The 27476-nt window shown below is 40.2% G+C and overlaps 3 protein-coding genes and 1 long non-coding RNA gene across 5 annotated transcripts; 3 read left to right on the top strand and 1 right to left on the bottom strand.

Moving 5' to 3' along the window:
- The first annotated feature begins 2351 nt into the window (after positions 1-2351).
- Positions 2352-4088, top strand: LOC116181269 (lysophosphatidylserine lipase ABHD12-like). Its single transcript, XM_031501579.1, has 7 exons — positions 2352-2764; positions 2815-2915; positions 2966-3268; positions 3318-3565; positions 3610-3774; positions 3823-3950; positions 4004-4088. Exons 1-7 carry the CDS (start codon positions 2643-2645, stop codon positions 4050-4052), a joined length of 1116 nt encoding a protein of 371 aa, XP_031357439.1. The 5' UTR covers positions 2352-2642; the 3' UTR covers positions 4053-4088.
- A 6241-nt stretch (positions 4089-10329) lies between these two features.
- Positions 10330-11529, top strand: LOC116180642. The gene is made up of 2 exons (XR_004147152.1): positions 10330-10693; positions 10739-11529. It is a non-coding gene; the product is annotated as an uncharacterized LOC116180642 (long non-coding RNA).
- A 6373-nt stretch (positions 11530-17902) lies between these two features.
- Positions 17903-21928, top strand: LOC116181126 (lysophosphatidylserine lipase ABHD12-like). The gene is made up of 7 exons (XM_031501403.1): positions 17903-18133; positions 18181-18281; positions 18327-18623; positions 18753-19000; positions 21433-21594; positions 21649-21779; positions 21823-21928. Exons 1-7 carry the CDS (start codon positions 17991-17993, stop codon positions 21866-21868), a joined length of 1128 nt encoding a protein of 375 aa, XP_031357263.1. The 5' UTR covers positions 17903-17990; the 3' UTR covers positions 21869-21928.
- LOC116181125 lies at positions 21859-26300 on the bottom strand. 2 transcript variants are annotated; one of them, XM_031501401.1, is made up of 7 exons: positions 26166-26300; positions 25952-26114; positions 25663-25907; positions 25357-25616; positions 25101-25305; positions 24926-25052; positions 21859-22429 (listed from the first exon to the last, which is right to left on the bottom strand). In XM_031501401.1, the coding sequence occupies exons 1-7, from the start codon at positions 26214-26216 to the stop codon at positions 21888-21890; spliced, it is 1593 nt and encodes a 530-aa protein (XP_031357261.1). In that variant the 5' UTR covers positions 26217-26300; the 3' UTR covers positions 21859-21887. The 2 variants fall into 2 exon arrangements, with proteins under 2 accessions (XP_031357261.1, XP_031357262.1); XM_031501402.1 differs by having other exon boundaries at positions 25952-26111; positions 26166-26254.
- Between the last annotated feature and the right edge of the window lie 1176 nt (positions 26301-27476).

The raw sequence follows: 27476 nt of genomic DNA, 5'->3' as shown, positions 1-27476 counted from the left end.
AGGCTAATGGAACGGTATCTAATCTGCTAGCAATAAAAAGAGGTGTTCCACAAGGTTCTATTTTGGGACCTCTTTTATTTATTCATGTTTATTAACGATCTTGGACCAACGCTCTCTACTATTGGACAGTGTCTACAATACGCCGACGATACAACTGTTCTTACGAATGCAGGTGATTTGGAACGCTTAATCAACACATCTACCGCAGCACTTCAGATAGCCGATAATTGGTGCGCAGCAAACGAATTGTGTCTAAATCATACTAAAACAACGGAAATGGTTATGTCCTTGAGACCGCACAACTATGATAGAAATCCAGCTGAGTCTAAGTTCCTTGGAGTTTGGATTGATCCCAAACTAAGTTTCAACAAACATATAGATCAGTTAGCTGTAACAATAGGTCGCAATACCTTTGCATTATGAAGGTTATCTGACAACGTCTCTGTTCGTGTCTTAAGGGTCGCATAGCATTAATACAGTCACAGTTAATGTACTGCAACATTGTATGGGGGAATTGCTCACATTCAAATGGGATTTTTGCACTACAACGGAAGGCAATCAGAATCGTTGGCAACTTGGATTACAGAGAAGATTGCAGGGACATGTTTATCCAACTAAGAGCACTAACTGTTCCTTCTATATATATTTTAAATTGCATCTTGTATGCCAAATCTCAATTGGACAATTATTCCTTAAGATCTGACATACACTCCCACAACACACGTTCGTCCACAGAAATTTATGTGAAATACTGTAGGCTACACAAAACATATATGAGTTTTCAAAACACTTCTGTCATACTTTTTAATAAATTACCTGTAAGTATAAGAAAATTATCAATCCTAAGCCTTAGGAAAATTCTTAAATGTGTATTAATTAAACATGCCTTTTATAGCGTAGCAGAATTTGAAAATTTAGAAGATTTAGATTTCAACAATATTGTGTGACTTCTGCAAATGTATATTTTTTTGTTACAAGTATGCAGTCAATATATATTATTATTATTATTATTATTTAAGTGAAATGTTCATTTCAGCTCTTTGTAACTCAGGTGTAAGTGATCCTTGAATTTGGATTTATTTGCTTTCAATGTAAATTTTATTCCTATTTTGGTTTGTTTGACATTGGCCAGTTATTAATTTTCAGTTGATTGTTTCGTATATTGATTCGCGATTTTGTGTATGTATCTGCCATTTTTAATGTCTTAACTATTTCGTCCGTGTAGAGCTAGATGCAGAAGTGGTAAAGATAGGTACTTAGCGGCATATTCATCTCGAAATACAACTTTACTAGTATAAGGCGAGGTATAAAGTTACCGTATTCAGTACCTTCAGGACTGGAGAAGGTCCGGCTAATTAACAATGTATTTCATGTACTTAACATAATAAGAGACTTCGGAATGTTATTTTCCACAAATGGGAAAATTTGTTTGAGCTGGCCATGTTTTGCCTTATCAAATTTACCTCAGATTTAAATTATTCAAATTCAAGAGTTGCTTCCTCGGATTGTTACTTTTTGTATATTGTAGGTGTGATGTGAAATGTGTTTGGCGTTTTCCACATTTGCCTCTATATTTCCTCTGTGAACAGTGATTCAGATTTTTCTTCGACGTGGTTCTGTTGTCCGATGAGTCCTAGGGGAACATGGCATTTCTTTGGCTTTAAATGTATTCTGTCTAATTTTGTAGGAACTGTAGGAATGAAAATTATCAATAAACTTTCTTTTGTTTTTCGAATGAAATAAGTGTGTATTTCTGTTCCACCTTTCCGATAGTAAGCTTTGGGTACGAGTGTTTTCTCGATTTTGTTAGCGCGGGAGCTGTCATCTTTGGGCACTACATATTTGTTTTTGTTCTTTTAATATTAGCGAGAAACCCTTGTGGCTCCTGTTGAGGGGCTACCTGAAGTTCGCTCCTCCCTCCATATTTTCAAAATCGGTGTTTTATGACCAGGAACACCTTCTAAGACTGAACTTCAAGGGGGAGGGCTTCCCCCAGAACTCCTAATTAGTAATTTCTGGTGGAACGCGTTAGTTTGCAAGTGCGGTTGCCTATATATCGCTTCTTAATGAATTCCCACATGGGAATACCCTGCTTCGCGCTTTCGCTTTTAATTATACAATGATTATGCATGAAAAAAGCGGGCCAAAGGCCAAATACAGAGGTATACGGTTCGAAGGGCACACGGACCACATGCCTTTGTTATATCCTTCCCATACACCTGCAATGAAAAGAGCGAGCAACAATTACATAATATCAAACTGTTAAAACGAGACAGATCTTCCGATCCGGCGGGGTCAGAGAACCGTTCCACTTACCTTCAACGCGACATGTTAAAAAAAAAAGAAACGATAAGATTAAACAAACACGCGCCGCAATAATTTATTTTCGTGGATCGTATATTTTTCTAATAAATTCAGTTCTATAACTGGCCGGGCGACGTCCGCGCGTCGTGTCCCACATTTTAAATTTAAAAATCCGTGAATCACAAATCGAAGATTACAATTACGCGAGTGATGTAATTGCTGACATAATTTCTGCTGTGACCTTTACGTATTTAGTCAGTATAGGAAATAAGTTTATTTTTAAAAAAAAGTTGAGAAGGCAAGGTCAGTATACTCGCGGCGAGGCACTTTTGTCTGAAATGCCTGGGAAAGTGCCAAACAAAAATAGCGGCGTGCAGGACTCGCTTTTGTACTACGAAAGCCAAAGGCCTAGGCGAAAAAACTGCTGCCTCACCTGTTGCCTAATTACGCTTATATTCATGTAAGTGACCCACGGTCGTGACCGATCTCGACTTACCGTCGACGTTTCAGATTAGTTCTCTTAGTGGTCGCCTTTCTTCTCGTATTCGTCGGGTACCCGTTCCTGTTCAAGCACACCATCGACTTACAGCGAAGCCTCGTGTTTCCGACAGGTACGGCTCCCCATAACCGAGCTCCGAGCGTTCACCGGACACAATTTCAGATGACCTACTGCCCAAGCACTCGGAGTACGGCAATTTTAAAAAGTACAACCTGTCCGGGTCCCGGCTGCTCTACCTACCCGTCGACGACGAACGAAATCTCGTCGTGGGCGTGTGGCACTTGCTGCCCGAACCGTTGATCAACGAGTCGGAAAGCGGGAGCTTCGATTACGACCGGACACTCACCGACCTCGACTACCCGATCGTGCTGCATTTCCACGAGAACGGCGGCAATCGCATACAGTACGCCCCCCTTTACCGGGTACTAAGACAGTTTTTCCACGTAATCGCGTTCGACTACCGAGGTGAGCATGACCGTGACTCCGCGACGGTTGCACCGCTACAATCTTGCAGGCTACGCCGATTCCTCCCACGCGCTTCCGTCGGAAGACGAGATTGTAAGCGACTCGATCAGGATTTACAAGTGGGTGCAGGCGCTCTCAGTCGCCGACGTATACTTTTGGGGGCACGGAATTGGGGCCGCCCTGGCCACGCACACGATCTCTAAACTGCACGAGGAGGACATCGTGCCAGCCGGTTTGGTGTTAGAGGCGCCGTTCACCACGATCACGGATCAACTACGAGAGACGTCGCCGTACAAAGTAATCGCGACGAGATGATCCGTCTGCTAATTCTCGCATTTAAGATTATATACTCGTGGATGCCGTGGTATGAGTCGACGATGTTGGATCCGCTGGAGAAAAACGGATTTAGTTTACGCACGGTCGATTACCTACTAAAAGTCGACTGTCCGATAATGATGCTGCATGCGAAAGACGATCGTCACACGCCGTTTTCGTTGGGAGTTAAAGTCGGTGCTGGGTTTTTATGAGGGTAATGCGGTAATGGTCTATTTTAGGTGTTGAAAAGTGCACAGAATCGCGATGCCGCGACACAGGGAGGTGTCGTTTTTCATCAGTTATCACACAAGTTTGGATTCGGACACGATTGCATATACAAATGGAGCGAATTACCTGCAATGATAAAGTGAGGTGGTCACGTACGTTCTCGGCACGAGATGTTAACGATTTGTATTTTAGGAACCACACGAAAACTTGTGAAGAATTTCAGACACAAACCAATTATTGATATTGTTGTTTTTTTTATTAAAGTTGTTTTCTAGTTTTTGCTTTTCCCCAATTTTTAAATTTGCAGCTGATGGATGTGGCTATGGTACAGTTTGTCAGTTTCGATAAAAAATGGCTGTGTCTGAGAGACCTATTTTATACAAACACCGTTTTATACACGGTCGTATATACAGGTCTGGAAACTCGAGCCTATTTCCATCAGCCTGAAGTTACATTCGCTTTTTTTAAGGACATTCCTTAGACCATATAGTACATGGACTGCTAATTGTAACTAAAATATGGTCAAGGATATCGCCTGGGTATGTGAATTTCAGGGTAAACGAGTCTATCCGATTAGACACGATTTGACACTGTCAACCTATAAATTAACAAACGTCAATTAATTAATCTAGATATGGCAAAAAAAGCAAACCTATTCGTATTTGTGGACGTATAGAAGAAAATCAAGAGTATTTAAAGCTTCCCGTACTACGCGGTTACCATAAAAGTTAAGGCGGGTTTAGGCTCGTACGCAGAATGCACACGTTGCAGAAGTGAGTGGAAATTTCAGCTGCAGAAGTACGCCCCCGTGTGTACTAGTGATCTATCTGTTTATGTTGGTACGCAGTTGTTCTCAGCGTTCAAGTGTCGAAATTGACATTTAAAACCTAACCTCTTTTGGTCGTTAAATAACGTGGTTGGTTAAGTGAATAGAAAAAACAGATTTTTGATTAATTTCTGCAATGGCAGACAAGAAGAGAATTAAATTAAAGAAAATACTGTTACTAACGGCGTTAAGTAATGAGTTGGGGCTCTTGCATACTCAAAGGAGGGTACGACGGTGGGCAGTAAGACCTGTTAACAAATATAGGAGAAAATTTGGAAGGTTTCTAAATGTTTTTCAAGTAATGGTGACAAAGGATCAAGAAGAGCTGTACGCCCGACTACAAACAACTGCGTACAAAGTTTAAATTCTGCGAACTTCTGCGTCTCCTACAGACAAGCATATTTGCGGCAACCTACGTTTTGTATTGGTGCGTTCAAGCGTAAACAAGGCCGTATATCAACATGGTCTCGAACTACCTGCGGCTGCGACTTTCTGCAGCAGCGCCGTTCTGCGTACGAGCCTAAACCCGCCTTACTCTTTACGCGATCCGAGTGGTGTTCATACGACTTTAGTTTACCCTAAGATTCACATACCCACGACCACAGTGCCCCCTATCTGTGACCAACCATTTTGTATTGAAAGCATAGGACTAATAGCAGTCCATGTACTATATGGCATCGATTCCCGAAGTTAGTCGATATGCTCCGTGATGTGCATGTGATGTGACCGGCTGCCATGACGTCATGATCGTATACGATAGGGATAAGTTCAAGTTTAGCTGCATTCCCGAATCGTGGACAAACTTTATGCGCTAACCAATCACAGACAAGAATTGAACTGTCATTTGTCAGTTTTGTATTTTGTTTTGTTTTTGCATTATGATACTGATAACCAGAAAATCCTCGAACAATTCCATGTTTTATTTCACAGAAAATATGTGAATTTATAGGTTAGGGCACTGAATAACCTCTATAGCAAAACAGCTGCAAGATCCGCCCTGTAGCTGCACTGCAACTGCGCATGACTTTCACGCAACGAGTGGTCTAGACCAGTCGTTGCGTTCGATCAACTTTTCGCTCGATGTGGTAGATTCGAGAATGCAGTGGCATTGACGTTCACATCAAGGTCAGTCGATGTGAACAAAACACATCTTCGGGAATCGACAGGGTCTAAGCATTGAACCATTGAGTTAGAAAAGTAATGGAGGGAATCAAATGCTTGGCCAGACGTAGACCACGGGAACCAAACGTGGCCTCTAACTGTGATTAAAGTACCACACCCGAGACCACACCACTTCCGTTATCATTGTCTCACTTCAGTGGCGTAGAGATATAATTTTCTTTCCACTAATAGGAATAATAACAAAAAAAAACGTATAGAAGGAGTAAAATATATGCTCGTGCTCGTGGTAAAGTAAACAAAATAGACAAGGATGGGAAAGTATGCAGATTTAATATAATCATTGATTACAAATCTAAATATACATCGATGTGTTCCATTTATAATTAAGGCCAGTTTACTATAGCCACTACAACTTGACAACTCCCATTAAATTCATTGTGTTGATCAATAGCTACAATTGATTGGTTGGTCTCAGGTTCATTACAAGTTGTGATAGTACCTACTGCATATTTCCATATTTGACGAGATATTTGATGAACATTTTCCGGTGCAACCTTTGGTCGAAATCACAGTCAATGAAGCGTTGTGAGCACAAAAGTAAATTTCGAGAGCTGTTCTTGAGATATATTTACAAATGTTAGGTAATCATTTTGCTCGAAGTACTGGTTCGTTTGGAAAACTAAGAAACATAAACTAGGTACCTACAACCTCGCCTACAACATGATAGATGACATGTCTTACCGATGAAAGGAAATGCCCTGTTTCTTCGCTTTATGAGAAATTTTGCATGATACGCAGCTAATCATTCTCAATTCACAAAATTGCGTGTGATAAAAACACTATGCGGCAGCATAGAGTAAATAATTATTTACTCTATGGCGGCAGTTAATTATAAACGAGAGCACAAACCGATCCGAAATTATTAGGTACTTTAAAATGGCAAATTTAATAAAATTTGAATTTGGTGGAAAACTGACAGTGACAGGACCCGCGTTTTAATGTGTCAAATAATGTCGGCCAAAATGTACCTTCACGGGAACCTATCCACGCGAGTGGCCTCTATCTGTGGCAACTTCCGTCTACAAAAATTCTTACCCCCTCTACCATTATATTCCTTCCATTAGTTTTCTAACTCAATGCATTGAACTATATACGTTACAAGAGTATAGGGTGGGGCAGAGGAACTTGCTGATTTGTATTCGGCGCCCTTGGGCGACGGTTGCTCCGACGAAAGTGGGAATAGGTATATTTGAGAGAAGGGCATATAAAGTTTTTCCGCCGCGTAGTGTAGTCACCATCAGGGGGTGGACGAAGGCGGAACGCCCGTTCGCCGTCGAGGCATACTTTTCTAACGGTCGCTCAGTCATAGCCACGCAACGTGCATTCCGTACTCATTTTAATTTTTTTTCTTCACATCACCAGTTTCCCTAAAATTGTTGACCCATGAAACAATGGATTGTCGGCCAGGGGGCCGATTCTAACTGATTTCGACGGTTGAAATTTCAGTAGTTGCGTCGAAATTGCGATCGTAACCATCTATCGGTGTTATCATGAACTACTAATATACGTCATTGAAACGTCATAACTTCTCTACCGTTGAAAATAAATTCAACTAGACTAGAGTGGTTGAAATTACGATTTCAACGTCGAAATAGAAGGGATAGCGACAGTGCGCCCTTTGTTATTCGGAAAGTCGCACGTGGTTTTATCCTCAATTTTGTGTTTTGGTACACTGTTTACATTTTTTATCCGTGGCTTTGTTTTGTTTTACTGTTACCTACGTATCTTACAATGTCGGAGACTAAAATCACATCCCAACAAAAAACCATTTTAATTTCCTTCATGGAGGCATAATAATAGATACGATTGTAGCTACTGTAGGGTTAGGGTCGAACATATGGTTTTGTATATAAAGTTTAAAATAGTTCAAAATCAGACAGCCAACTTAGCAAAATATAAGAGCAAACTTAAAGAAACATAAACTTCCTATTACACCCTAACAGTAGCAATTTGGTGTCATGGCGCCGTCGAAATTCTTTTTCGACCGTTGAAATCAGTTAGAATCGGCCCCCAGGAACACGTCCACGTGGCGCGATATTAAAATGAGTACGGAATGCACGTTGCGTGGCTATGTCTGAGCGACCGTTAGAAAAGTATACCTCGACGGCGAACGGGCGTCCCGCCTTCGTCCACCCCCTGATGGTAACTACACTACGCGGCGGAAAAACTTTATATGCCCTTCTCTCAAATATACCTATTCCCACTTTCGTCGGAGCAACCGTCGCCTAAGGGCGCCGAATACAAATCAGCAAGTTCTTCTGCCCCACCCTGTAGTTCAATGGGTCTAAAGGTGGGTTCATAGCTCTCCGTTCTTACGTTTCCGTTTGTCCGTTAGCCAATCAGAAGACAGCAAATTTTTAAATCGTACGTCGTCCGTTTACGACGGAAAAGTTAGTTGAAGTTGAACATTTACGTTTCCGTTGTTCCGTTTTTAACAAGAGTTAGGTTATGTTTGGTACGTTAACAGTGTTCGCCTATTCGTTCTTCACGGTAATAATCAGACAGCAACGTGCTCTTAGTTTCGTACCATTTTTACATACTGAAAATCACGGAGGGTACAGTACAAAATAAAATTTAGGTTATGGTTATACGTTGCAAATGTACAATGTGGACGGATTGCTATGAACCTTAATAAAATGCATTATCCGTTTGACAGACCAACGCAACGGATGAACGGAGAGCTATGAACCCACCTTTAGGGACATTCGCTTTTGGAATGGTACCAACCTAAACGGGGAAACAAAAAATAACTAGGATCGCGCTGAAGTTACATTCTTTTTTTTTAAATCAACAGCCTTCGAAAGTGATTGCACCGGGGCCAATTTTCATCCCCTTTTTGGAAAAGAGCCCTAAACCTCGACAAATTCGTCCCCGAAGTGGACAAATTGCGCAAGTGTGTGAGTGAGTGAGTTTTGGACGCGGAGGATAAGGGCGCCATGGAGAGTCAAGGACCCACCTAAAACCCTCTAACTGTCGTTTTTCGAAAAGTGCCCCAGTTCGAAAAATTCTCTTTTGTTTGGTCAATGGCGCGGTATACGAATAATGCAAGTTGCAATACAAAATTGATTGATTAAAATTGAGTGAGTTTTGCACGCGGAGGATAAAAGCGCCGTGGAGGGCCAAGGGCTCACCTAAAACCCTCTACTGTCGTTTATCGAACAGTGCCCCACAGTTCGAAAATTCCCTTTTGTTTGGTCAATGGCGCGGTATACGAATAATGCAAGTTGCAATTCATTAATTCAAAATTGATTTATTAAAATTGAGTGAGTTTTACACGCGGAGGGTAAGGGCGCCGTGGAGGCCCAAGGGCTCCCCTAAAAACCTTTAACTGTCGTTTTTCGAAAAGTACCCCACAGTTCGAAAAATTCCCTTTTGTTTGATCAATGGCGCGGTATACAAATAATGCAAGTTGCAATTCAAAATTGATTTATTGAAATTGAGTGAGTTTTGCACGCGGAAAGCAAGGGCGCCGTGGAGGCCGAAGGGCCCACCTAAAACCCTCTATCTGTCGTTTTTCGAATAGCACCCCACAGTTCGAAAAATTCCCTTTTGTTTGGTCAATGGCGCGGTATACGAATAATGCAAGTTGCAATTCAAAATTGATTTATTAAAATTGAGTGAGTTTTGCACGCGGAGGATAAGGGCACGTGGAGGCCCAAGAAAGAAAAAGTCATATCATTCCATTTGATTTTTTAGGATTTTGGGTCATAGTGTCAAAACTAGCCCCCTGGCCGAGAAGGATTCAACTAAATTAACTATATTTTGATTGATTCTCATTGGCCAAGGAATGCTCTTTCCAAACATACCAAATTTACTAAAATCGGTCAAACCGTTAAGAAGTTACAATAGAGAAGGTTATTGCAAAAAACAATTGAACGCCCCACATCATCTTTGTTTTTGAATTAACTGAGAAATTGTTTTTACGAAAATGATAGATCAACTGGTTCTCTTTAAAAATGTGAAAAAAAATTCAGTTTATTATGCGATATCTAAAGAAAATGTAATTTTAAAATTTAAGACGGCAGTTACGCCCTCTGTTGGTCAATTTTACAACTATTTTCCAGCGATTCTTCATGACCGATTTACCCAATAATTTCTTTTACCCCTCTCTAAGTCATATGACGAACGGTTCTCGAGATATAGCCGAGGAACAGTTTTATCGGGTCACCCGGTACAACCTTTTTTGAAAGACAAAGCATTGTTTTTTCAACTTGTTTATTTAATTAATCAATCACTATGCAACCTACGTTGTTTTGGAAATGAAGTGACCATTTTCTCATTTTTTCTTCGTTTTTTTGTTTATAACAATATATTCCGGGAGTTTCCGGTCAGGGGAAATACCTACAATTTTCGGATTCAGCGGATTTTTTTTGCATAGGATACACTGGTTTTTTGTCTTCAAGTCTCGTTTTAAATAGTTCGCCAGGTGCCTCTTCAATCGCAGCTTCTACTTCAGACACCGCCACGTGACGCTTATGAGCCCGTTACCGTTACTTGAGCTACAGCCAGTTCTTTATCGACGTGTGTACTAAAGAGCTGTGCTATAAATAGCCCTTGACCGATAGATAGACATTTCTGCTTTACTTTTGAACGAAAACTATTGTGGCAAATTTCTTGATAGATACGGACGGAAATGATGTCGCACCACTCAATAGAACAAGAAGAAATCCATCCGATCTTCAAGGAAACAGTAAGCAATGAAAGTAATGGTAATTTCGTCCTTTCCAGTAATCAATGCTTAAAGGACGAAATTACCATTACTGAACAGTGCTTCAAATCGCTGGACAATGGCGGAAGTACATCAACAACGTGGATCAAGTATGAGTATTAAAACTCAAATTTTAAATGTGACTTCGGTCAACACTCGATGAATAGTAAGCCGCCGGTAAAACAACACCTTCTAAAGTCTACTGTTTTAGATGGCTCCTCAAGAGAAACTTGACAAGTACATCAGATGCTGCGAGGGGGGGGGGAGGTCTAACTATATACAGTCAAAATGGATAGCTTCGGTGTGGAAAGATTGCCCTTCTCTGATTACGGTCAATTTTGATCATCCTGTCTAATGTAATCCTTACACTTAGGGTCCACAGCTTCCAGGAGGGCTTTTTAGTCTCGTCCTCTGTTTTTAAAACATTGGTTTTAGGTACCACAAAGATGATTGACTTGGGAATAGAGACAACAGACTTCACATGCTTGGGAGCTGCTGTTTACAGGGGACTAGAAAAAGAAAACCCCCCTCTTCCCATCAATGAATTATTTTGTCAATGTCTACTACACCAAAATGTGAACAATTTGCAACTTTTCTTCTGACAATCAAAGTTCAACATTTTGGTGTAGTAGGCTTTGACAAAATGTCACATTAATTCATTGGTGGTTCCCATTGACATATAATAAATGAAGCACGGATACTGCAGGTGAGAGAAGGGAAAACTAAGAGGGCAAGCTGCCTCTTACCGTTACGCATCTGATAGGTTCCTTCAAAAGAAGAAATTAAATTGGAAAAACCAATCAGGTGCGTAACCGTAAGAGACAGTTCGTCCTCTTAGTTTTCCCTTCTCTCTTACCTGCAGTATGCGCGTTTATCATTGACAGTCCATTTATTAAATGTTGATGGTGGTTCCTGTAAATGAAATTCCTAATAAGCAATTATATTGTGCCATACATCATTGTAAATAATAAAAAATGATACTCAATATACTTATGTACACTTTTTTGGTTCATATAAAAATATGAAGTTTATGATGGTTTCTCCAAGATGAAACGTCCCACTGAAAATCTGTGCCTTGAAAACTTTCAATGTTGTAACGGCTGTTACATTGTAGGGTTGAAACACTAGCGTATTAAATCTTAAATAGTGATCTTTCTTCGAAAAAAATTTTTCCGTCGGCTAACTCACAATTGGTAATTTTAGTAGGTATCTCTTACAATTTTTCACCATTTACCCAAGCAGCATTTGGACGTCCAACCAAAGTTGTACAACAATCGCCACTCATTTATCGCACATAGATTCTAAACCAAAGAGCTTTGATTAGCGTAATCCCGTTCCTGCAAGATAGATAACCCGCCACTGGTTTCGGGGTCTCGAGCCTACAGTTGAATGTCGAAGACAGTCACGGAATTAGGTGTCGTAGCTCAATTTTGACTACAGTTTTACCACCCCCGTGACTGCTTCATTCGCGGAGAAAATGTTAGTTACAAACAACAAGTCATACATACATCAAACGAATCGGTAATTTCCACATATTAAAATAAAATGATCAAAACTTATATGAATGTTACTTCAGGGACAAGACCAAGTAATCAACATCAATAAACATAAATTAAGCAAGATTTACACCAAAAACGTAAATAATTACAAACAATAGCGTAACGGTATCACATATGTGATTCTGCATTGCGGTTAAACCAAGAAAATTTCAAAAACAAAGATTCAAATACACAAAATATAAAATGCGGTATACAATACACAAATACGATATAAAGAAATTACTACCTGCATTAAATAACACAAAATAACAACAAATATTTATGGAGGGACGCGTTCACGACCGCCATTCAAGACAAGATGCCAAACGTAACCCCCGTTCGTGCTTTTTAGATGGCGCAGGCAGCTTTTCCACCTAGCAATTGCATGGTTGCCAACTCTCAAAAATGTATGTATCGTCGTAAGTTGTATTTACAGGGTGGAACCTCTCAATACTGTAATATTTGCTTGTGTTAATTTATTTTTCAGTCAGACAAATTCTCGGTAACGCAACAGTGCCTTCTGTTTAATTGGTACTAAATAAATGGAAACATGTAAGGTTCATTTATTAACAAGTTATGCATTTGCACGCAAATACATTTTTCCACACTCAAATTTAGTGGTAAGTGAACAAAGCACAATTAAAAATGCATTGGACAGTAAGATCACATCGTAAAACGATGCACAATTAGCTCTCCAAAAAACGTTAAAGTTGATAATAACAAACCACAACCGAATACCACAAAGACCCCGCTGAGGTGCTCAAAAGAAAAAGCCACCACTTCTTCCTCAGAAATGAATTGGCTCTTCTTCTCCTCTGCGTCGAACTTTCTATCTTGATCCAACTTGTCGTAGAATCCACTTTCAGTCAGCCTATCAATAATCTCGTCCATACTATCAATAAAGGCCGATTTCTCACTCAAAAATACATTCGTGATAGTCGTAAAATGTTCATTCTCAACAAAATAAGGTGGAGGCGACACTTTCAACTTCAATTCAATCGATTGTAAGGTCTTTAGAAGTATAGAGAATGAAAAATGTTTATTAGCATACCAGCTTTCTGTTAAGTTGTGCGGGTCACCGTTACCTAGAATTCGTTTTTCTAACCCGCGAAATTTTGATTTGTTAAACTGAAACGTATGAAACATTAATGTAGACTCAACATCTATCTGAATTTGAAGATTCGTCCCCAAGAGCTCGTCTAAGCTCTCAATGTGTTTTTCCGTTGGTAGCGACATCAACAACCGCATTAGTTCCGCAACGTACGCGGTTTGTATGTGTACACTGTATATGATGTAACACATGATTAAGAATCTTGCAGTTGAACTGTTGGGAATGTAGTTGGAACTGCCAGAGAGTGTGATACTGATAGTGTTCACTATGATAGTACTAAATCTCGCTTTAAATCGACAGATAACGTACCAAGCTGTGGCGAATAGCACAAACGTCAGAAGAATCGATACCCAAACTTCTTTCTTGAACGCAACTATCAAAACCTCAATATACGATATTTTATCTGCTGGAGGGACAACGAACACAACGTTGTCTCTTGCGTACACATGACTGATACGACCATTTTGAAATGTATAAATCGTCAGGGGTAAATCGCTCATTATTTCAGGCATATTTAGGAAAGGTGTGCTCACATCAACAAGGACGAAAGAAATGTTTAATACTGTCTGGATAACATTCAAGGTGTACGGTCTTGGATCAAACTCGTACCGCGATTTAATGGGGATGCCGACAGTCGCAGGGCAGCCATTATAGTTCCTGGTAGCTTTAGGAATTGTGTTCGTAAATGAACCTGTACAACTTTGACTGTTGATCACGTTTAATTTACGTCCGCAATCATTCAACGCGTCATTTGGATCTCCCGTAAATAGAAGCGACTTCGTGCGGTTTTTGGCGTCGATAGTCAACACTGCGACGTAAACAATGTTGTTCTTCCAATACCACTTGAAGACGGGTTTCGCTAAATTTCTATGATTAGTTATCACTAGAAATCGTCCATTGCCCACATTAGATTGAACCAACTTCAAAAATTCCATGCTTTCCTCAAATATGCTCAAATTGGCAGCTTGAATTACGAAATTGTTGAGAGAGGATAAGCGAGACCACATGTCTTTGGTGTTAACAAGAATCTTGGGATTACTTACATGGAACGGTAAAAGATGGTTCATGTTTTTATAGTAAAGGAAGTAAACCGGTTCTTGTCCAAAAATCGTTTCGATAACCTTCGCTCCACATTCCTCGACCAAATTTGACGACGTACTAATTCCGATTTGCGAACTGTGAATCGAACGCTGAAAAATTGCGAAAAGAACACAAAATAGAATATCGCCTTTCATTACACGGATTGGAGTTGCTTCAAGAACGTTTACAAGTGACGCGAGGTAAAGTAAAACTCGAGCAAGACCTTTCTATGCAATTGATTATTGATTTTAGTACTTACCTAATAAAACAAAGTAATAATAATACAGCGCTAACAATGGAAATACCTATTGCGTGCATTAAATTCTAATCAATATGCACAAACAGTAATTTTAGTTGAAATTACCGTTTAAGGAAAGTGAACCTGTTCTATTTACTTGAAAATAAAAATAGACGATTATTCTTATTAATCACTCGCTTGCAGTTCTCAAGAAAACTCAAAATCCTCAAAATAATTCCATATAAGTACTAAACAAAATTCAAGAAAAAGTCAAATTCTACTTTCATTTACAATTATAAATTCAAAATTCCGTTACAGAGTCACGTACCGCCTAACAAAGTGGTCACTCCTTTTCTTTCCTAATCGTTGGTTAAACAGTAACAATTTCTACCCCCTCTTTTAAGAGACAATTTGCAATTTTAAAATTAGAAATTTTAACGAGTTCCGCTGTCTGTAATTTGCGATTTAGTTCCTTTTGCAACTTTTTATTTAAACTGAACGTTCAAAATTTGATTTACCCGCGCAGCACGTACCGGACAAGCGTTGATCGCCTTAACCGATTCACCACTTGCAGCGATTCACCCAGTGGCTCAGTAATGACGCAAAAATACTACTGCCCCGCTATGCTCTTGTCTTCCAGTCCAGAAGGTATCTGAAGGTCCTGGGTACGGTAACCTTACACTAAAGTTTTTTTGAGATTAATGCCGCTACGTGGGCTTTTATAACTACTGCACACAGCGACACAGTTCAAGTCAGATTCATACAGAAAGAATTGAAGTCGCTAATCAACCTAAATGAGTTTAACCAATCGAATGAAAATTATTAGCTGGTCAATTTAAAACAAATCCAAATAGAAATAAAATTCGACGCATAAAGTAACATTGGCAGGAAAGACAGCACGCATATTCATGAACTTTGGTCGATATCCAAATGCAAACCTATCTACTGATATCTACGGTTTGGGATCTGGGACGGACCGTACCTTTTGTGTCGTTTGTCTACTTTCCGTAGATAAAGAACTTCATATACCAACAAATACGCACCTGAACCTAGGGGAATTTTTAACAAAGACAAACTCAGTGAAGAATGACTCCATATCAAATCTATACGGACTATGTTACGGTGGGTCGGGGTTCTCACCTACAAACAAAAGGGAAAAATAGTAATAGTAATCTGAATAGGCGCAAGTTATTCTTTAGTAAATATCGGGAGTAATGCACAAAATATCGCGTATAGCAATGTAACGTCTGACACTGAGGCTAATCGTATACTGAGAACTGCAACTAATACTTAAAATGACTGAATAATTCGAATGACTTTAACCTAGCAAAAGTAAAATTTGGTTCGACTACTATAATTGTCTTTACATCTGTACCTATGTGAAAGCATAAAAATTTCAATTCAATAGCAACGTAAACAAACTAGTATGGGTAAATTCTTAAAAGTAAAACAAACCATAACTGAAAAATCGTTGGTTTTGGTCTCGGACCAAGTTCCACCCTGTACATACAACTTACGACGATACATACATTTTTGAGAGTTGGCAACCATGCAATTTCTAGGTGGGGAAAAAGCTGCCTGCGCCATCTAAAAAGCACGAATGGGGGTTACGTTTGGCATCTTGTCTTGAATGGCGGTCGTGAACGCGTCACTCCATAAATGTTTGTTGTTATTTTGTGTTATTTAATGCAGGTAGTAATTGTTGCATTTCTTTATATCGTATTTGTGTTTTGTATGCCACCTTTTATATTTCTTTGTGTGTTTGAATCTTTGTTTTTGAAATATACTTGGTTTAACCGCAATGCAGAATGACATGTTTAATACCGTTATCCTTTTGTTTGTAATTGTTTACGTTTTTGGTGTAATGTTTGCTTAATTTATGTTTATTGATGTTGATTACTTGGTCTTGTCCGTGAAATAACATTCATATAAGTTTTGATCATTTTATTTTAATATGTGGAAATTACCGATTCGTTTGATGTATGTACTGACTTCTTGTTTGTAACTAACTATTTTCTCCGTGAATGAAGCAGTCATGGGGGTGGTAAAAAACTGTAGTCAAAATTGAGCTACGACACCTAATTCCGTGATTGTCTTCGAATTTCAACTGTAGGCTCGAAACCCCGAACGAGGGTCGACGCTACCTATCTTGCGGGGGCGAGATTACGCTAACCAAAGCTCTTCAGTTTATAATCTAAGTGTGATAAATGAGTGACGATTCAATAATTTCCACATATCTTGTTTTTAGTTAAATTTACCTACAAGGCCATGTAATTTTCCATCTTGCGTAGTAACAAATCGGCAACAAATTCACTTGTCGGACGGTATATCTTTCGTAACGAAGCAAGTAGCGTAAGTGAAATCGGATGTATCGGGGCAATTTACACAGTAACAATCTCCAAACGTTTCGTAAAAGTTACTTGCGATTGGGTTTCCACAACATCTCCGGGTGTAAATCTCGAAGTAGGTCAATGTTGGTAGAATGAAGTAGGTCAACGAACTTCGTATGATTGGGTTCAGATAAAACTCAGCTGTTTGGTTTCACTTAAAATGGCGGGTAGTTCTGCCGGTAAGGTAGAAATACGTGCGCGTGTCTTTCTAATCTTTTCCAGCGCAATATTGAAAAAATCCCAAATTCAGCGTTTCCACTCCGAAATATTGGTTTCGAATAATGCTGATAATGAAGTAAAGCCTAAAAATGATTATTCAAAGTAAAAGTGAATGAGTAATTGTCGCAAAACGACCTTAAAACTTGTAAGATAAATCCTCCGCAAATAGCGTCAGCGAAGCTTGGAAGTAGAATAACGAAAGAAAACTTCACCCAATTTAACACAGCGCCAGTATATCCCAAAAATGGTCGACAACAATGTCAAGTATGCAATGGCGTGTATCGTCTTGCAAGTAATAAACGAGAATGCGTCTTATACAAGGAGTGCGCGAGTCGGAAGAAAACAAAAGTTCTGCGCGACCTCGAACGACAACAGAATTAACGATTCAAAGAAGGTATACACGAACCACATATGCTCCTGATACAACAGTTTATACAAACGTCTGGAAATATTTCTTCTGAGCTTAGAAAAGACTTCCTCATAGATAATGTTCTCCTGACAGTCACAGAAACACCTCCTTGCACAACATATTCTTCTGATACAATATCGTTTAAACGAAATTATTTTGAAGCCAGTTTGGCTCTGACTTGAAACCAAATCAGAAACTGAACCATTTTGAAGGTAATTTTAGTAGCATTGACCTTTTTCAAATCCCAAGCACAATCCTACTCTACAGGCATGCGAGTAATGGAGGATCGACTATTAAAATTGATCAGTTGTGTACGTTAAATGTGTCACAGGCTCACAGGCTCCCCACTTCGTTTTTTTATGTTCTCCGTATCTTATCAGCACTCGATTAATCTTATTTACTCAGTTTCGAACCGACATAAACCTCAAACCCACCTTTTACTGTGATAGATATTATTCTCCAACGTTTTCGGCCCGAAATGGCCATTAAACGAAGGTCGGTAATCGAGAGTATACCGTCGATAAACTGCTACATGGATTACGATTACGAGCTGTACACCAGAGACGAAAAGGTCAGTTGTTGTCAGAGGTACCGGTGCTGTTTAATTGCGGTGACCACTTTGTGAGTATACTCAAATCAACTGCCGATTCACCTACACGAAATTCTAGACTGCTGCTCCTAGTTTTAGCCTTTATTGTGATTTTCGTGGTGCCCCCGGTGACGTTCATGCTATCCATCGGCGTGCAGCGCTACGTCATTTTTCTAGCAAGTAAGTGGAGATAGTCTCGCAATCTAATTAATCATCACCAAACAGCGTACGGTAACGAAAGTGGGGGGTTTACAAATTTCAAGGAAATCGGCTTGGAAGGGTTGCGAAACCTCTACGTGCCCGTCGACCATAACGTCACGCTCGGGGTTTGGCACGTTCTACCCTTGGAGTACACCTACGAAGCCGTTACCAGCGCGAGTTACAACTATGACGACGCCTTGGCCGACGGAAAGTATCCGGTACTGTTGTATTTGCACGACAGCGGCGAAAACAGAATTACGAGCAAGAACAAGTACATGATCCTGCGGCGGTTCTTTCACGTCATAGCCTTCGATTACCGCAGTAAGTGGCTTGACCCCAAGACAAGTACTTCTGTACCAATTTGAGGTGCGCCATCTATACGCGGAGTTACGTACCTTTCTTGGGGTCTGCGAGCTATTAATTCGGTCAGTTCTAATCGCGAGGTTTAAGGCTACGGCGATTCCACCGATGCCGAATTATCCGAAGGTGGGCTCGTGCACGATTCGGCAAACCTGTACAGGTGGACGAGGACGCACACCGGTAACGACGCGTACGTGTGGGGCCACGGACTCGGCTCTTCGATTGCGGCGAAAACGGTCGCGCAGTTGCGCAATGAGTCGATCGTTCCCAAAGGTCTTTTCCTGGAGAGCGCCTTTACGAATCTCGAGGAATTGTTAACGGTCAATTCCTACATGAAAGTAAGCAAAATTCTTGTTCTAGGGCTCTTTGGTAACCCCTGCTTCGCACCTGTCTTCTCTTCCTTCCAACCATTCGCTAGTGTCTTCCTTTGCTACCAACCTCTCCTCTACCCTCTACCCCAATAAATACCCATATGGATTGAAGATATTAAGAAATCCAAAGGTGATCAAGTTTCATTTCTCATAGGTCGATTTCTTCAGGAATATCAAAATTAGATATTAAGCAAAATCAATACGAAAATTCCTAAAAATAAGCGACTACTAATTTATTCAACTAAAAAAATCAACCCCTGACGTGGATGAGATTCCTTTCAGCTTACAGTTGATCGCCCTCTCACGCTCCCTTTATCTCTCTCCGGCGAAATGCCGCTCCCTTTAAAAAATTTTACTACCCTCACATATGCCCTTTCCTAACTTCGCACCTATCTTCTCTTCCTTCCAAACACCCGCTAGTGGCTTCCTTGCTCACCAACCTCTCCTCTACAAACATTTTGAAACGTTGATTTTCTGAAAATTTGCAGAATGCTCTGGAAATATATCAAAACGCTCTGATTTCCATAATCTCTTAGCCTAGAACCGCTTTGAAACTTTCTATCGCCTTGAAAACACTAAAGATCTCTGGAAAGCACCTAGGAGAATACGAAAAGCTTTCTTCTGTTGCTTTGGAAGGTCATTGAATGTCATTTGTAACGAATTTCGTTACATTTTAAGACCCCTCTTGCATTGAATAAAATTGAATCTTTCTCCTTATCTTGCTGAAGCTTGACCTCTCATCTCCTTCCAAGATCTGAAATCAAAGTGTAATGCTCTAGTTCGATGGTACCCCAATAAATACGCATATGGATTAAAGGTATTAAGAAATCCACCATTTCTCATAGGTTGATTTCTTCAGGAATATCAAAATTATATTAAGGAAAATCGAAAATTCCTAAAAATAAGCGACCACTAATTTATTCAACTAAAAAATCAAACCGCTGACGTGGATGAGATTCCTTTCAGCTTACAGTTGATCCCCCCTCTCTCTCTCACACTCACTCTCCGGTGAAATGCCGCTTCCTTAAAAAAATATGGAAATAGACCGCTGCAATTGCAATGGCACAGTAGACTTTTCGCACAACGTTAACATTAACTTCGTGGCGAGTGCCCAGCATATTGCAGACTCCAAAATACCAGCTCCAATTTCGCGAAAATAATATGAGATATTGTTATTAAACGCCAATGTTCGCTATTTCAATCTCGCCCGCAAGAAATACGGAAACAAACCCGATTTTCTGAAAACGACTCGTGTTCCCCTTTCCACCAATAGGACAGACGCATTTCTGTCACGTGCTCGCTTTTTACAGAATGGAGCGAGATTTGTAGGTCCGAAGAGATCGCGGCAACCGCGCTCGCATTGCTGCAATACGTTTCCTGATTCGCCAAACATGTTTGGTTCATGTTCGCTACGAAGCGGTACATGTGTATTTTCTTATATACCGTTGGAAAAATTACTTTTCTAATTCTAAAGCGACGACCCGTTACACATTCAATGCACTTACGCACACTATAATAAATATTCTTGGAACAATTTAGACGACTTCCCAAAGGCTTCCCAGAATTTTTTCCAAAAACGCTTTAAGCTCTATTTCTAAGAGGTGTTGGGGACTCCTAAAAAGCAGGTGTTGGAACCCCCCCGTATAAGACGATATTATGAATGTTGTAGGGAAGTATTCATTGTTCATTCCTATACAATTGTTATTATGTTCTTATACCCCGGTTTTGGGGGAGGACATAGCATATGGGGGTCTGGGGAGTACCCCCCCCCCCAATATAAAACGATATTATGAATGTTGTAGGGAAGGATTCAATGTTCATGTCCGTACAATTACACCTATAATCCCCTTCCGCAGTATGGAATGTTCAAACTTTCCCCTACATCTTAAAGTTTGACGAATTAATTGTCTTTAACTTTTTATTTATGTTATTAGTACCTCGTATAGACAAATTAGGTGCACAACTTTGATTAATAAACTGGCTTTTGCCACTCCAAATATTGCGCAACGAAATGTTTCGCACCTTGTACCCCAACGCTTTCGTGGTAACAATTTATTTAAGCGCGAAATGCACAGAAATGAATATGTTCGCTCACTTATTAATACGATAACGATTCGCAATGTTTCCGGCTAGTATACGAAGCAGTTCTTTTTTTTTTCTTAAATTCGCCACTTATATTAGTTAACTCGTAACGAATTTAAAATGCACCCAGCAATAAATTTTGTCGATCTCGGTTGCCAGCTCTCAAAAATGTGTGCATCACCGTCGATTATATATACAGGGTGGACCCTCTCAGTTTTAATAATTCCTAAATATTTTTGAAACGAAATAATTTTAGACAAAAATTCTCACAGGCGCAAAATGAATTATAAAGCACAATTAGACTCTTGACATTTTAGATATTTTCATGGACGCCCTGGTTCAAACCGACGTTTCTGGACTCCCTGAGGGAGAACGAGTTTTTGTTCAAGACCGACGAATACATTCTATCGGTTGACTGTCCCATTATGATTGTGCACGCTGAAGACAACCACCTTATCCCGTACACTCAAAGCGAGAAGGTCTGAGAAACGCCGACCACCCAGCGATCCACTCCTTTTACAGTTTCATTTCAGCTCGTACGAATCGGGAACAAGAAGCGAGTCAACGAAGTGCAAGGAAACATCACGTTCCATCTGTTTCCGAAGAACGACCACTACGGCCACAACGACATCTATCTAGCCCCGCAGCTACCCGAATACATCAGGTATGTCTCCAAAATATCGCCGTATCTCATCGACAGTTTCCAGGAGCCACATCGACACATGCAACGAATACAACAAAGGGAAAGGCTAATAATTTTACTAATTGTACCTCACTTAAAAGATAAACCAGAAATTTTAATTCGACTGATAACCCTCTGTCTTTTATTCCCCGTCTGAGTGTTAGTCACCCGGTTGATGATTCGTGCCGCCGGAATGCGACGGTCACTCTCGGCCAGATATGAGATCATCTTCCTCTCGGGGGTCCACGGTACGATCTGCCTTTCGCTCTTAACCGGGCAGGTGCAACCCGCGCCGTCCGGGGCGAAACTCCCCTTCGAGTCGTTCAAGTTGATGGACCTTATTTGCTTTTCCTCGTTTGAGGGGGATGGACAGACCTTGGCTTTCGTCTGCTTGGGCCTGTTGCGTTTATCGTGCCTCTTAGAGCACTTCTTGTGTTTGTATGACTTTGGAAGCGATCTCACTTGCGTTTCTTTGTCAATTGTTACTTTGCTGACGGTACTAGAGGATGTATCCCCGTCGCTTTGCAGGACTATCGGACGATGAGGAGGTGAACGCTTCGAAGGTTCGCTTTGAATCTCCGCGCTGAGGTTGCATCGGCATTGCAGCGGGTTCGATAAAGCATTTTTGACATCTAGAAAAGAATGGACCGTGAGTCACTTTATTTTGAAACCGGATACNGGGGGGGGGGGGGGGGGGGGGGGTCTAGGAGCCATTATATAAAATCCTGCACGGTGGACTTGTACACGTTCTAGGGGATCTACTAAGGGGTCTGACGGATGCATGGAGGAATAGTGAACTTAGGCGATGTAGAGAAACTGAAGGATGTCGGAAATTCAAGAAATCTAGGTGTAAAATATTCGTTCAAATGTTAGATTTTTCACTTAGGATGATTGCATAGATTATTTATTTTATTTATCTATAACGTTTGCATCATAAATAAATCAGACGGTGATTTGACAATATTTATTGATTTCAAGATATAATTCAGGTAACGTATCGATTTTGATTTTGATGGAATATTTAAAATTGGCGCTTAATGTGAACAAGGCTCCCACTTTTCATTACCATAAATTTACCCAAACTATCTAGATCTAGACCGTACACGATCCAAAAGCAGGTTTAGAGGATCTACAGAATCTAAAACATCTGAAGAAGAATTTTAAAGATATAGATCTAGGTGTATAGTGGCTAACGAGGTATTAGAGTAGAAGATCAGGACGATCCAGATCGTACACGATCCAAAAGATCTAAATAGCGGATTTAGAGGATCTACAAAATCTGGAAGATTTGAAAATCTAAGGAATCCGAGGGATTTTAAAAATCTAGAGGATCTAGAAAACCCATATGGATTTTAGGGGATATATAAGATCTACACAATCCAAATTGTGGACGATCTTGAAACTCTACAGGGTTTAAATATAGAGAAAGTAGCGGTTTTGAAAATCTACAGGATTTAAAAGATCAATAGCCCCATAGGTTTTTAAGATCTGGAGAGTCTAGAAGGGGGGTGTTAGAGTATAAGACCAGGACGATCTAGATCGTACACGATCTAAATTGCGAGTTTAGTCTATCTACAGAATCTAAAGAGGAGGCATTTTAAAGATCTAGGGTCTAAAGAATCCCAGTAGTTTTCAACCCTACCTATACATCGTAAACACAAAGATCAGGACAATCTAGAGATCTAGACAATATACATTTTAGACTATATAGAGGGTCTACAAGATTTAAATCTAGAGAATTTATAGGGTCTACATAATGTAAAAGATTTAAATTCTATGAATTTGAAAGATCTAGATTCTAGAGGATCTAGAACACATTGAGATTTTAGAGAATAAGATCAAGATGATCCAGAACCCAGACGATTTAAGAGATCGCAATCTAGTGTAAGTACCAGGTTTAGAAGATCTACAAAATCTAAAAGTTCTGAAAAATCTTAAAAAGTTCGAAAGGTTTTAAAGATCTAGAAGGTCTCTACTACATATTGATGTTTTAGAGATATATAAAATCAAGACGATGTCGATTGTCAACAATCTAGGGGACTTAAAGGTCTTAAATCTAGAGGAAGTAACGGGTATAGGTGATTTAGAGAATTTAAACAAATCTGATAGATCTATCTAGAAGTCATAACATCTAAAAAATCTAAAGAATCCAAATCTAGAGGATTTACAGAATCACAAAGATTTTAAAGATCTAGATGTAATGGACACCGAGGTTTTTAAGTATAAGATCAGGATGGTCTAGATCGTGCAGGATCTAAGTCTAGGCTAAGTAGCGGATTTAGAAGATCTACAAAATCTATAAGATTTGCAAGATTTAAAGAATTGGAGTAATCTCACAGATCCAGAAGGTGTGGTAGACTAAACGTCGATGTTTTAGAGTATATATAAGATCAATACGATTGAGATTGTAGACGATCTAGATCGCGGTTTTAGAGTATAAGATCAGGACGGTTTAGATCGTAGAGGATCTATGGTATCTGACAGATCTGAGTTTAGAATAAGTAATGGATTTATAGGATCTACAGAATCTATAAGATTTGAAAGATCCAAAGAATCGGAAGAACTTTCAAGGTCTAGAAGATGCATAAGGCTTTCTAAACATCGATGTTTTAAAGCAGGTCAAGGCGATCTAGACTGTAAACCATTTAGGGGGTCTGCATCTGGAGAAAGCGACGGATTTAGAAGATCTAGAAAATCTAAAAGATCTGATGTATTTTAAGGATCTAGAAAACCTAGAGTTTTGAAATGAAGATCAAGACGATCTAAATTTTAGGGGGTCTATAGGACTTAAATCTAGACAAAGTAGCGGATTTAAAGAATCTACAGAACCTAAAAAATCAGACGATGTATTACCTGCATTTGCAAGTACTTAATGATTTGAAGATATAATTCAGGTAACGTATCAATTTTGATGGGATATTTAAAATTGGCGCTTTATCTGAACAACTTTCCCACTTTTTATTGCCATAAATTTACCCAAGCTATCTAGTGGGCCAAGAGATTTTAGAGTATTAGTAAGGTCAAGATAGGATCTGAATTTAGAGCAAGTAGAGGATTTAGAGGATCAACAGAATCCAAAAATCTGAACGATTGCAAGTAGAATCTACTAATCTAATTATACCAATTACCTCCATACGCGTTATTGTGTAGAAAATCACTAGCCGCACGGCCGATATTCCTGAATATCCGCCTCGGCAACAAGTGCACCCCCTTGTAGAACGGATCGGATAGCTTCTTCAGCTGACGCATGTCAATCTACAAAAGACCGCTGTTCGACCACTGAGAACACCTCGACGGACTCACGTTACTCTCGATATCCCTCAAATAACGAACGTTCGGAATCGCGCCGCTCAGCCTCTCCAAAATCTCGAGCGCCCGCTTGCACAGCTCGCCGTCGTAATCGCCCTCCAAGCAGTCGTTAATTCGCGCCAGCATCGTCGGGCAGCCCTGTAGGAGGAGAATTCCGTCGGGATCCGCCGTCAAATTGTGGAAAAAGGTCCAAACGAGCCTGAAGACTAACGCGATTAATCAGGCGAACGGGCGGCGGGCGGTGGTTTACATCTTGAGCCTTCGCATCGATTCGTGACGGACGCGAGCGAGGTGGTGGACCGTGCCCCAGACGCAGTCGCGGCACCGCTTCTCCGCGATTAGGAAGATGCGTCCGGCGACGTCGCCCGCGACCATCGCCAGGCACGTGTAGACGCCCATCGCGAACTTGTAATCGGGCGAATCCTCGAGCGGCGGCTCGATCGAGTAGGTGATCGAAAACGAATTCAGGAACTCCTCGGCGATTCTCGCGAAACCGATCAGTTTGTCGTTCTGTGGACAGTTCGCTTAAATGGGACTCGGACGGCGATCGGCTTACGTCGTTGATAAATGATTGCATGGCGTCCGCTTGGTGGAGCACTACGGCGATGAGCGAGCAGAAGGTGGCCCCCTGCGCGGAGCAGTACGTGCCGTGTATCGACAGAAGGCGACGCTTCCGAAAGTAACACTCTTGCAACTCCGCCAGAGTGTGCTGGTGCTGCAACCACTCGTTACGAATGTGCCCGATCTTGATGTGCTCGTACTCCGCTTCCATTTCGGCCAGGAAAATATCTCGCCTGAGATCTGGGGATCGGAATGTCACTCGGGTGTGGTCCGTGGCGACTTACCGTCAGTAGAAGTTATCGTCCCCGTACTCCTTTCATTCGCCTTGATGTTGTTTATACAATTCAGTATGTGATAACGTGCAAATTTGAGCGTGCTAATGCACTTTTGGGTACTTGTACATTTCGGGGATGCGCGTAGAATTTCGGCCGCCTTGTTCAGCTCCTTCTAAAACGTGAAATGGTGAAAGGAGTGCGGAGATACGACTTCGCGCCATACGATAAGTGTAGGAATTCCGAAAAGTTTGCAGTTTATTTCACTCTCGGCCATTTCTTGACATACTGGAAATTTTTATTGTCAAATTTGTGACGTTTGCGTTTATGTGGTTACATGAATTGTCAGCGAGCTAAACTCTGGTACTAAACTTGAGACGCTCGATTTCAAAATTCAAGCTACGATTACCGTTGGCGTAAATAGAGACACAGCTTTAGCAATTCAAATTTCTCAGTTTTGTGCTGTAACAAAAGGTAATGTACTTAGTTTTAATTGTAATTCTCGCTTTATTGTAAATTATGTGGCCTTCAGCTGCTTATAACCTCTGAATTTTCCATTTGTTAATTTTCATTTGATTTTTAAACTTAATTATTAATGAGCGATCAGCGGTTTTTTCTATCTTGCAAAGGTATATGCCGTAATTACAAAATTACTTAGCGGCATTCATGTCGAAATACAACTTTAGTCTAAGAGTTACCGTATCCAGGGCCTTAGATACATTCTGGATTGAAGCAGAACGGGCTAATTAACGATGTATTTGAGGTCTTTGTGTAAGACACCTCGGGGTGTTTCACAATTTTACAAGTTCGACTCGGTTCTTCCTCCGATGCGTTCTAGGAATCGGAAGAATGTTAGAAGTTTCTTCAATTCTTCGTTTCTTTGACTCTTGATTGGATTTAATTTTTCTAGCTTTTCGTTTATTCCATTCCTGAGGATTCAATTTTTCCCCTTTGATTCTTAAAATGCTTTGCATTCTTCAACTCTAACAGGATCTTTCATTCATGAATCTTCAGTTCTTCCTTTCTTCCTGGGATTCTTCGTTTCTTTATTGTCCTGGGATTCAATTTTTCTCTTTGAATTCTAAAAGGTTTCAAATCCCTCAATTTCTTCACTATCTTCAAAATTTTCTAAGTATCGAAAATCTGGCGATTCTTCAATTTTCGATTCTTTAGTTCTTCTCGTGAATTCTTCTTGAGAATCAATTTTTCTTCAGTTGTAGTTTCTTCAATTCTTCTTAGAAATTTTTCGGATCCTTCACCTTCGCCACAATCTTAATATGTTTCAAATTACTTTTCCTCGTTTCTTCCATTCCTCTCGGAATCCCATTTCTCTTTGTACCCTTAAATGTCTCGGATCCTTCAGCTTCTCCACAATCTCCACATTTTTTAAATTTCTCAAATTCTTCCGTCCTTCTTGAGATTCATTTTTTCTCATCACATGTATGAATGTTTCGGATCCTTCCGGTTCTCCACAATAATCTTGAAATTCTTCCCTTCTTCAATTCCGCTTGGGTGCTTCGCATTCTTCGGCTTCTCT

This window comes from Photinus pyralis, unplaced genomic scaffold (genome assembly GCF_008802855.1).
Source record: "Photinus pyralis isolate 1611_PpyrPB1 unplaced genomic scaffold, Ppyr1.3 Ppyr1.4_LG9, whole genome shotgun sequence".
Classification (NCBI taxonomy): Eukaryota; Metazoa; Arthropoda; class Insecta; order Coleoptera; family Lampyridae; genus Photinus; species Photinus pyralis.
The sequence above is the reverse complement of the archived record's forward strand: the minus strand, read 5'-3'. Positions and strand labels throughout refer to the sequence as shown.

Excerpts from the sequence above, each read along its gene's own strand:
- LOC116181125 (XM_031501401.1), bottom strand. The coding sequence starts at position 26,216 with ATGGCCGAGAGTGAAATAAACTGCAAACTTTTCGGAATTCCTACACTT. Across the intron at positions 25,306-25,356 it reads TCGATGCGAAGGCTCAAGAT|GCTCGTTTGGACCTTTTTCC; the intron begins GTAAACCACCGC and ends GTTAGTCTTCAG. Across the intron at positions 25,053-25,100 it reads TGAGGGATATCGAGAGTAAC|ATTGACATGCGTCAGCTGAA; the intron begins GTGAGTCCGTCG and ends GGTCTTTTGTAG.
- LOC116181126 (XM_031501403.1), top strand. The coding sequence starts at position 17,991 with ATGGCCATTAAACGAAGGTCGGTAATCGAGAGTATACCGTCGATAAAC. Across the intron at positions 18,624-18,752 it reads CATAGCCTTCGATTACCGCA|GCTACGGCGATTCCACCGAT; the intron begins GTAAGTGGCTTG and ends GCGAGGTTTAAG. Across the intron at positions 21,595-21,648 it reads CGTACACTCAAAGCGAGAAG|CTCGTACGAATCGGGAACAA; the intron begins GTCTGAGAAACG and ends GTTTCATTTCAG.
- LOC116181269 (XM_031501579.1), top strand. The coding sequence starts at position 2,643 with ATGCCTGGGAAAGTGCCAAACAAAAATAGCGGCGTGCAGGACTCGCTT. Across the intron at positions 3,269-3,317 it reads AATCGCGTTCGACTACCGAG|GCTACGCCGATTCCTCCCAC; the intron begins GTGAGCATGACC and ends ACAATCTTGCAG. Across the intron at positions 3,775-3,822 it reads CGTTTTCGTTGGGAGTTAAA|GTGTTGAAAAGTGCACAGAA; the intron begins GTCGGTGCTGGG and ends GGTCTATTTTAG.